Raw genomic sequence first — 11778 nt, 5'->3', positions numbered from 1 at the left:
CTGTTGTGCTCTAGTGTGAAGGTTATGAATTGATAAAATACATTATTTTATTAAAAAATTTGTGTTGACCAAAGGTTGATGTAATATTTACAGCCAATTCCGACATTTATGTATCTTGTTCACATGTTTCAGTCAGTCCACAGACAGAAGTTTGATGCCAATGATAAATAAATACTGTATTCTTGGATTTAATGTTACACCACTTTGAAGGCCAATTGACTGCAGTGACAACTGAAAACTTTCTTTTAGGTACTTGGAGGGCTTTTCCAGCTGCACACCCTCATCAGGACTGAATTAGATGGGAGAAGAACAACAGTTGTAGTGGACAGGACTGCTGGAGAAAGGGGGCGTCCAAAGTTGGTTATTTCCACAGACCACCTCCAGCATTTGATAGAACTTGACCTCTCTGTCCCCTGCATTTCGAAACTGGTGGGCGTATCAGTGAGCACACTGAAACGCAGAATGCGACAGTGGGGCCTCTCAAAAAGGGATGGCTACAGTAACATGACAGATGATGAACTTGACAGCTTGGTCTCTGCCATCAAGCAAGACTCCCCGAATTTGGGTTGGTGCATTTTATAGAAAGATTTTCTTTTAATTATATCATGCACTTGTCCATAGTACTAAAACAAATTGTGCCATAGCAGTAACCTTTGAAATGGCATTGTCATAACAATGTCATCATAGCTAAATAAAATTTGTTTTAACTTATCTTCCTATAGGTCACAGAATGGTAAAGGGCCGCCTTAGGGCTTTAGGCCACAGAGTTCAGTGGTCAAGAGTGTGGGATTCGATGCACCGTGTTGATAGTCTAGGAATACTACAGAGAATGACAAGCCTCGGATGTGTTGTGAGAAGAACCTACAATGTTGCAGCTCCTCTGTCACTTGTACATATAGATACCAACCACAAGTTGATCAGGTAAATTGACAGCAAAGAACACCAGATTTCTGGAATCTACTGGTGGAATTAACCACAGTGTAGCTGTATTAAATAATTGATACATTTTTATTCAACAGATATGGTGTGGTAATGTTTGGTGGAATAGATGGCTTTTCAAGAAAGGTCAGTGTTATAGTGTGTAATATAACATTCAGTGTAATTTTGTCAAGTCTAACATCACATGTGGAACAGTATTTAATTCATTTAATATCATTTTGTTATAGTTCATGTTAAATAATGTGTTTCTCTGGTGTTTATGTTTTCCAAATGCTCACAAAGATCATGTACCTGCACGCTGCCAACAACAACAAGGCAGCAACAGCCAAAGATTTCTTCCTTCAGGCTGTAGAGACACATGGCTTTCCATCCAGGTAACATATTATGTCTTGTTCTGTGTTGTGCTGTTTATATGTTTACATTGGATTTTTAGAGAAAAGAAATTTAAAGTTTCCTTTACAAAATTGTTGACCCACTGACATAATCACAGTATGATATGTTTGTCTTTACAGTGATGTGCTATTCAAGGATGTTTCAGTCTTATAATATAAGCATCTAAGTGTATTAACTAAATCCTTTCCAACTAGTGTCCCTTCCGGGATTAGCAGATTATGAAACCTGTTGTGGATTTACAACAAAAAATATAGAACTGGGAGACCGCAGTGAAGTTAGTTTTAAGTTGGATATTTGACAGACATTCGCTCCTTCTCAATACATTAAAAATTCATATAAAATATTAAATGTGTTCAAATGCAATAAAAACAGGTGTGTGTCATAGAGGAGGCTTAGCTCTACCATCCTGTGTTGATTTTGAGTCAACAGGTCACATGACCTGGGAGTTATTGATCTATAATGCTCATATTTACAGTATAAAATATATTAAACATTCATATAAAATAGTAAATGTGTTTAAATGCAATAAAAACAGGTGGGTGTCATAGAGGAGACTTAGATCTTCTGTCCTGTGTTGATTTTGAGCCAACATGACCTGGAAGTTATTGAGCTATAATGCTCATATTTACAGTATAAAATATATTAGAAATTCATGTGACCTGTTGTCTCAAAATCAACACAGGATGGTAGAGCTAAGCCTCCTCTATGACACACACCTGTTTTTATTGCATTTAAACACATCTTATATTTTATATGAATTTTTAATGTATTGAGAAGGAGCGAATGTCTGTCAAATATCCAACTTAAAACTATCTTCACTGCGGTAACTGGGAGCACATAATTTCCTGTACAACCTGGACCTATACATTGAATATCTCTTTTTTTGTCTGTCTATTCTTTGCTGCTCAGCTCCCTGCTCCTACTCAGGCCATCCTCCTCCTATGATTAGATAGTGTTGGTTTTCCTTTGTCTGCCTTTTGTGTTGAAGGAGTGAGGAGTAAAACTGTTTTGCCAACCACTAAATTAAGCCTTTATTTCCTCTTTGTTTGAAGTCCACCACAGAGAATATTTCTGTTTATGTAAATAAATTCAAAACCTTTTTGTTGAACCTGGAAACATCTCCGCTGTCAGGGTTTGAGCATCAAGTTGTGTGTTATGTGTTCATTTCCAGTTTTAGTTTGATAGTCTTGTTCTCACCTGCCTTGTCTGTTTGTCCCTTTGTTCCTTTTCCGGCCCTTGGTAGTTACCCTCACCTGTTCAACCCGTGCCTGGTTGTCTCCCCGCCCTCTTGTGTTTTTAAGCTGTGCCTTCCTTCTGTTCCCAGTTCGTCTTCCTTGTGAGCAGTGTCCTAGTGTTCTTTTCCAATTGTTCCTTGTGTATGAACTTATTTCTGATTTCCTGGTTCCTGAGTTTTCCTTAGCGATTTGGTAGGCTACTGAAGCCTGATATCTGCCTGCCTGGTTTGTGGACCCTGGACTGTAAAAGACCTTGAGAGTACGGCCTCATCCCAGTGTGCTGCTGCATTTTTGTGTCCACCAGCCTGACAGTTCTCGGCATATTTAGTGATTTGTAGACTCGGATGAGTACTCAGATGTATGTTTATTATTATTTAAAACCTTTTTGAGTGCAAGAGTAGCCATGACAAGGAAAATGTATTGGTAAATTGTTTATATTGTTATTGTCTCTGTATGACTCTACATTTTCCAGGGTCAGAGGAGACCAGGGTGTTGAGAACGTGGACATTGCAAGAATCATGTATGAAGTTCGGGGCTGTGGCAGGGGAAGCTTCATCTCTGGTAAAAGCGTACATAACCAAAGGTAATATGTACACTATCTATGTATCTATGTATGTAGTGTGTGCTTATAAGTTCTGTCTATTTCTATTATTATTATTTGTACATGTAACATCTATATCAGATCTGTCCATCCTGGTTGAGGATGCTTTCATGATACTGTGTGAAGCTCTTGGAGACAAACTGTTTATAAAAAAACAGGCTATAAAATTAAAATTGCCCTGCCTTGCCTTACAAGAATTACAATAATAAAATAAACAATCAGGTAATAATTACAGAATTTCAATATCAAATTGGCATCAACATACTGTGATTTAAAAGTCCCTGCTGAATCCAACAACCTAAATGTTATTTGTATCATTTAATAAACTGCAACCTAAAGGTGTTATGGTATAGACTGCACATTTTTAATCTTTTATTTTCTGCCAGGATCGAGCGCTTGTGGCGCGATGTTTGGAACGGCGTGTCAAGCATTTATTATGATCTGCTCCACACTCTTGAGGAGGATGGCCTGCTGGACCCAACCAACTGCACGCACCTTTTCTGTGCCCAGTACGTCTTTTTGCCCCGCATTCAGCAGGATCTGGAGGCCTTCACAGATGGGTGGAATAACCACTCAATCCGAACAGAGAGAAACCTCAGTCCTAACCAGCTGTGGGAAATTGGGATGGTTCAGGACCCTATCAGCCCACCTGACAATGTTGAGGTAAAGGGGGGGAAAAAAATGATTTGCCAATGTTGTGGACAATAGCTCTAACAATTTTTGTAACGTTTTAGGTGCCCCATCTTCCAGACCTGGCAATGACAGACACTGGAGTGCAGGTGCCTGAACTGGCATGTCCCTTGGGTATGCCAGAACGGGAAAGACTGGATGAACTGTTCAATCCAACTGCGCCTTCCTTGTGTTTTGGGGCGGACATATATACTGCAGTTGTCAACTATGTAGAGAGCGTCCTTGAATTACAACAGGAACCATAAGGAAAGGTTGAGACAATGCAGGGAGGAAAATGTTTGGTTGTTGTTTCCCAATGTTGTAACCAAATAATTCCAACGCCAAAAAAAAAAAAAAAACCTGGGATAGTATGTGTCTACATATTACATAAAGATGGAATAAAATAATAGAATAAAGGGACAAATGTTGAGGCTCTCACCCACGTGAGACAGTATTTTCTTAATTTGAGAGTGATTTATAAAAAAGAGAATACAAAACATATGTGATGAAAAAAAAACATTAAACAAGTTCTTTCACCTTGTTTTTATTCATTCACAGTAGCATGTTTCATTTGCATCTACAAACTTCACACATCAGAAAAGCTGTTACATAAAAAACAACTTAGAACAGAATTTTCTGAATTTGAGAGTGATAGACAGAACACAAAATTGTTAGGAAAAAAAACATATTAAACAAGATCTTTCACCTTGGTTTTACTCATTCACAGTAGCATGTTTCATTTGTATCTACAAACTTCACATATCAGAAAAGCTGTTTTATTAAAAACAAGTTATAACAGTATTTTCTGAATTTGAGAGTGATAAAGACAACACAAAATTGTTAGGAAAAAAAATTAACAATCTTTCACCTTGGTTTTAATAATAATTCACAGTAGCATGCTTCATTTGCATCCACCAAGGTAACATTTTAGAAAAGCTGCTACATAATAAACCAACTTAGAACATAGAAACTTACTGCCCTAGCTGTCTACACAAGACCAAAGCCTGTAACATATGTTGCAATGCAGCTCTCTACATGCTTTGAAAAGTCTTCGAAGTTGAGGAAGTGCCCAGGAACACTCAATGTTGCAAAACATGTTGAAGACCTCAGGAACTCGGCTTTCACAACTTTGACATTCATTTCTCCACCAGGGATTTCCCACCCGATCCAGAATTTTGTGAGCTGACTTAGGTGTGATGGAGAAGCTGCATTAGAAGACAAAAAAAAGAAAAGAAAATAGCAACAACGGATTCAGAGATGCATTAAAATCAGTGTGTGTTTTTAAACATGAGCTACAATTGATGCGATAATCATATCTATAGGTTAATGAAAATACTTTTTTTTCTGCCACAAACATTTGTTATGATAATAATTTATCATTACCATCACAATTATCAGCATCATCTCAAACTTACCGGTCTCAATGAACTTCTTCAGAAATCCCAGTGTCCGTTTCTGGATGGTCAGTGGGTAATCGTCTTCTTCGTCGTCGCTGCCCTCACCTGGCCATACAACGTTACGCAAGATAGCCTAATGGGATAAGCAAATAACACACTTTAAATATGACAAGTTTCTAGCGTTTCCCTTTTGTAGTAGCATTGTGCAACTCTTAAATCCTACATTGTTTAATTGTATAAATGAAAACATACTGTAGATAATTACCAATTATTCATATATGCTATGGTGTGATTCATTCATTTTCTATACCGCTTATCCTGCTCTAGAGTCATGGGTGAGCTGGAGCCTATCTCAGCTGACTTGGGTACACCCTGGACAGGTCGCCAGTCTATCGCAGGCTAACATATGTTGACAGACAACCATTAACACTCTCATTCACACCTATGGGCAATTTAGAGTCACCAATTAACCTAACCTGCATGTCTGTGGTCTGTGGGAGGAAGCCGGAGTACCCAGATAGAACCCACACATGCACAGGGAGAACATGCAAATTCCACACAGAAGGGCCCCAGCCGGCCGGTGGGCTTGAACCCTCTTGTTGTGAGGCGACAGTGTTAACCACTGCACCACTGTGCTGCAATGCCGTAATGGATTCATAACCTATAATTATAGTTTTCTGCTAAATAGGAGGGCTGTAAATATTAGTAATACAAACACAATGTACTTTTTTAAATATCATTCACAATGTTGAAAATATATGTATAATGTCATTGATGTCATTGACAAATTAGGTACTGACCAAGGGAGAATTTATTGATCTTTCCAGCTGAAGCCAACATGCAAAATATTCTCCAAATCATGTGGCCTGTACTTTTTGATGTAATTGTATGAACATAAGCTCAGAAAGTAAAAGTAAATATTGCAATATTGGGCAGTGTTTACCTCGGAAGTAAGCAGAGCAGTATCATATCGAGGAAATAGAACCCCAGCTGTCTCTGGCTTCTCGTGAAGCAATGGCCAGACCTTGGTGTCCTTGAGACCTTTTCTGATTTGTTTTATTTGCTTCGTTCTTCGTCCAATCACCTAGGGAGGGAGAAAGGGGTTCTAATTACATGTGACACTTCATAACACATAATAATACTTAAAATGAAGATTTTATTATATAAAAATGTATTATAACACAAATAGGCCTACATAATAAAGTGGGTTCAATATTAAATGTAATCTCACTGCGTGCCGCATCATTTGCTGGAACAGCCATTTCCGATTTGATGTAGTTACAGAAGGTAGGTCCCATGACAAGGCAAGACTATTGGTTTCATCCCTCTGCTGGTCAGACAGGACTTCGTCTCCATCCAGCTTTGGAGCAAATAGAACAAAGATGATTAACCAGAATGTTTTGCTCTCCCTTTCTTGAAAACATTACTTTGAATATGTCCATATTAATTCCAATTTACTAAGCCCTGTGCAATTTTGTTAAAACTACCTCTAAAATTTAAGCCATAACAATCACAGTTCCAATTTAATCTCTTGATGAAACTGTCCACAACCATTAAATGGTAATGACCTTCATTTAAGAAAAATTGCAACAATAATAACATATCATGGAAAGATTCTTAGATTTAGTTAGGGCTGCCATGCTCCCAATTGATATTATATTTGTGTTAAAGACTTAAACAGAGAGATGGTCAGTACCCAACATCTTTAAGCTCAATAGGCATATACAGTTTAAAAATATTAAAAGACTAATTCAATTTTTTTTTTTACCGTGGCAATGATTTCCCGCAGATCAAGATCTGCTACATCGGCTGTGGTTATTGTAGCAGTATCGATTTCTCCATGAATCAGCATGTGAATGACAGCTTCACTTATTCCATATAGGGTAGGGCCACCATGCAAAAAGGAGTGACCAATCATTCTCCCTGCAACTACGAAGAGGTCGCTCTCAAGCAGGATGCGGGAGGTGGATGGGAGGAGGTGGTCCTGTTCTCCCTCAAAAAGAAGGGTGATGTCGGTCACATCTATGAAATATAAATTAAAGATGAAGGAAAATGAAAAAAAAAGAACAATTTGCTTGGCAATTAAATCTTAAACACTGGGCGAAATCAGACAAGATGACTGGTTCAATTTATAATGAAACCCTCTGCTCTTCCACGCGCTTGCATGGAAAGCCTGAGGCAGGAAGAGCACACCTTCCTGCCCGTCATGAGCCATCATGAACGGCATAAGCAGGGAGCGCAGCAGCAAAGAAAACCCAGACAGAGCAGAGCAACCAACAAGACACAATGATGAGGTTCATGACAGATAACAGGAGGAGCTGGGGTGGAGGTGGGTTGCAAAAAAGCCAGCAGAGGAAGCAGCAAGGGAGGTGACGTCGGGCTAGAGCAGTTAAATAGAGCGCTCTGAATGCAATTTCCCAATAGGGAGCGGGCACAGGGAGTCAGCTGAGCCATCAGCTGATCTGCTCTGTGTTGATGCTGATTTAGAGCTTGATGTTGTGGCCTGCCAAAACTAATGCTAAGCTTGATACATTTATATATGAAATGAACAGGAAACATACCACTCTTGATTTCAAACCCATTCTGCAATTTACACATTCCCAAGCTAAGGAAGTGTCTTTTGACCCCAACTCCAATAGCTGCATCACCTATGAATGACAGCACAAAAATCATAATTTAACACTTTTGCACATAATGTAAGTAAAATTATAAGTCAATATTATCTTTACCTTCTAAAATACAATGAAGAGGTCGTGTCCAATCAACTTTTGGACTTTTGTAGAGGGCTATGATCTCCCTACTTTGGGATCTTTTGTCTCTTCTGATGTCTACGACTGCCCGGATTGGGGGTTCTCCCTCCTTTTCCTGCAAAAGACTCCTTCTAAAAAGGGTTGCTGCCTCATGGGGGCACTTGATGCTTTTCCAAGCTGTAATTATAAAAGTATGACATGATCTGAGTTAATATTTTATTGTGTGTACACCCCCCCCCATGACAGTTTCTGATTAAAAAATATATAATATTTTTTAAAACACTTATCAGTCAAGCAGCATAGCATCATACTTAAAGGAGTCATCACCTGGTTTTTTAAATATCCAGTCCCCCTTAAATTGCTTTGAATCAATTCTTAAAACTTATTGGAAACATAAAAAAAAAAAAAAATCAAACATAGAGCTTGTTCTGACACTTTTTAATAAGGCAACTTTCTCTGGTGAGAGTAAGCGCAAGGTTTTGACTGGTCTGGATGTTCATTGTATTAATATGTAATGAGGCGCGCATTGATTGGATGCAGGAAGAACAGAGCCGGAATGGTGGCTGGCCCAGTGGGCTACATGCAGGCTGTATTGGAAACCGCATACTATGCTGCTCTCTGTCGTACCGTAACCATGTAAAACTTAATAAAATAAAACAAAATGTTATCGGTTCATTGTAAAATATGTATTTATTGATGCAAATGTGGTGATTTCTGTACGTAGGCTACAGAGCCCCGGGGCAAAGCTGCTGCTGCTCTGTGTGAAGCTTCACTTTTCATTCTAAACTAATACTGCCATAATTGTTAGATTTCATCAATCAGACCAACATTTATCTCCTAAAAAGAATTTAATCAGCCGGTGGTAAACCACTACAAACCTGCGGGTAAGTTAATTAACGATTGTTTTCTCCCGAGGCATGGCGACGTAGTTTGACCGGTTAACGAGCAGCTGCAGGTGGGTTGCTGACAGTCACTCCTCCGCTCCTGCAGCTTCACTTCGCCCAACGTCGGAGCAAACTTCTAAACAGCCATCATTTGAACCCTTACTTTCTCGTATGAAGAATTATTAAAACTTAATAAAGTGATGAAATAACAGCGCTACAGTGGGAAATAAAACAACAAGTAATGGTGGCGCGGCAGAAGTCGGGGTGGTGGAAGAGAGGTGTGTTTATAAAAGCAGGCTCCTACGGTGACGTCACCGTAGGAGCAGAATCAAAATCTCGTAATGTTGTGGTGCGCAGCCTCATGAGCTGCTCTGGCTTAAACAAAGAGCCCAAACCAAAAAACTCAGCCACTTTCAAACCCCAGGTTTTCAGGCAAGTTTCCACTGAGGTCCAACACCAATATACAGTACATGTTTTAACAAGGAAAAATGCGAGTGATGACTCCTTTAACTTTTACAGGTATTATATCAAGACTTTTTGAAAACATTATTACATAGTTTAAGTAGCAAAATTATATAGGAGAAAAGGAAAATAATTTTGACAAAATAGTCCAGTACCTTCATGAGTGTCCACGCCCTTTCTCTCATCATCAAGGTCAGGAGTTGAAATGCTATCACGTACTTCCTGACTGCGTGGTGGTCTACCTCTGATGTCAGAATTGCTTGATGTACTTGGCAGATTCTCAGGTTCACTTAATTCAGAAAGACAATAATTTTGTTGGTAGGGGCACTTGTAAACTTAAAATGGACTTGAAAATGGACTTTGATTACCTTTCACCGCATGAACTGGCATGAGTGGTCAAAAGATTTGCAGGATACTGGTCCCCACAAATTGGACAGGTACGCTGAAGTAAAACTGAAACTTGTCAAACATTCTGTATTTATGATACAGATAATATCAAAGGTGCTGACTACTGTTGCAATGTTTTTCACTTTGTTCTATGAACAATATTGACTAAGTAGACTTGGTTTGCTTCAGAATATATTTTTAACATGTGCAGTGCAAACACTGAATTCACATATTTGCATTCATCTAACCTGGACTTGATCTTCGTCCTCAACTTCCACAACATCGGGTTCATGTTCAACTTCCTCAACATCAGGTTCATGTTCAACTTTCTCAACATCAGCTTCATGTTCGCTCTCCATGTCGCCTGGCTGTAGTTCTTCAGGATCAGATTCCTGCCAGTATGATTTTCATTATAGAAACTACACCATTTCATTCCGTATCAATGACAATTCTTTCACATTTTGGGGCATTGGGCAAGGCAAGGCAAGGCAATTTTCAGCCTATTTGTATAGCCCATTTTTACAAACAATTTGTCTCAAAGGGCTTTACATAGCATCATAACAACATCCTCTGCCCTTAGACCCTCATTACTAATTGTTAAAGCAGAAGTAAGCAGAATGTTTGTGTTAATATAAGTCTTAAATAGTTCTATCATCCGACAGCAATCACTTCTATAGAGGAGAGAGAACGGCATAAAGGGGCGGCCCTCTCTGTGTGTGCAGCCAAGGGATGTGCCTGAATGTGGTGACGTAGGGACGAGGACCAATAGATCCATGACGAGGGCGGGGACTGCTAACTCCATCGGCTGACAGGACGTTAGCCAAAATGACTGGATCGCTTCTGCTTTAAGTCAAAGCTTTCATGGTAGAATCACATTTTAAAAAATACCTACCTGACCACAGGTTTCAATGTGGCAGACAAGCAGCTGTAGGGGCATGCTCATCCCACAAGTTTTGCATGTAGATTTAGGCATTTTGCTGAACTCCTCAGCATCAGGGGGGAGAGGATTTGTGTCCAGTCTTTCCTGCAGTGGGACAATATAAAGTATGTGTTTTCCGTTGCTGCTGTTTGACTTAAGCATCTTGGCTGTGTATCCCTGTACTCCTTGAGTCAAAACGGAAAGGGGCCTCTGTCCACCACCACCTTAAATATTTAACAGAAAAGACAATAGAATAATCATTAAAAAAAAGATAAAACACATGATGTAAGACAATTTTAGTTCATGTTATTAAATTGCTTAATGCTAGTGCCTACGTGTTTGCCGAACATTTGGGGTTTGTCCCAATGTTTACCACTACTGTCTACTTGAGGGGCCATTTGTAAATAAAAAACGGAACTATCCCTTTAATGCACCTTTCCCTCAATACCACATCAGTGCAGTATTTAGGGCTGACTATCCCCAAAATAAGACAGAATTCATATGCAGAGCTGAGGCAACAATGACTGAGATACATGCTATGAAACATTCCTTAATAATCAATCTATAACGTTCTTGCCATCTACATTATTGGACCATCTGCCCAGCAGAATTTTTTTTTTAGGTTGGATAAGGTTAAATATGGAGAATTACCAGAATACCATCATCTATTGATCAAGATAGGCAACAACAACAACAGAAAAATTATTCCTGCAGTCGGTTGCCAGACCGTTGATAAGTATAACACATTGCTGCTAACAGCTTTGGACTAATGGGCTCTATGCACAGCTCCACTACTTCCTTAACTTAAGCCAGCTCCTTTATTTCCTGTCTTACATTACTGGACACACTGATTAATTCAGGTGTGTCTGACCATTATGACTACTCAGACACACCTGGATTAATCAGTTTGTCCAATAATGTAAGACAGGAAATAAAGGAGCTGGCTTAAGTTAAGGAAGTAGTGGAGCTGTGCATAGAGCCCATTGTGATGTTAGATCAAATCAATCAATCAATCAAACACTTTATTTATTCCCGAGGGGCAATTTAAAAGGCATAAAGAGCAGCATTAAAAGACTAACAAGACATCAGACAACATAAAACATTCCAAAGTGCTACAGTTAAAACATTCTAGATAAAAAGCT

At 39.1% G+C, this 11778-nt stretch overlaps 1 protein-coding gene across 1 annotated transcript; it reads left to right on the top strand.

The window, feature by feature from the left end:
• The first annotated feature begins 351 nt into the window (after window positions 1–351).
• LOC146978152 (uncharacterized) lies at window positions 352–4103 on the top strand. The gene is made up of 7 exons (XM_085790477.1): window positions 352–565; window positions 723–921; window positions 1020–1065; window positions 1222–1313; window positions 3040–3150; window positions 3555–3831; window positions 3903–4103. Exons 1-7 carry the CDS (start codon window positions 463–465, stop codon window positions 4101–4103), a joined length of 1029 nt encoding a protein of 342 aa, XP_085646603.1. The 5' UTR covers window positions 352–462.
• Window positions 4104–11778: the final 7675 nt, after the last annotated feature.

Source organism: Trachurus japonicus, chromosome 11 (assembly GCF_045865225.1).
Source record: "Trachurus japonicus isolate A0001 chromosome 11, Traja_1.0".
NCBI classification, from domain to species: Eukaryota; Metazoa; Chordata; class Actinopteri; order Carangiformes; family Carangidae; genus Trachurus; species Trachurus japonicus.
This window is presented reverse-complemented; position numbering and strand designations above follow the sequence as displayed.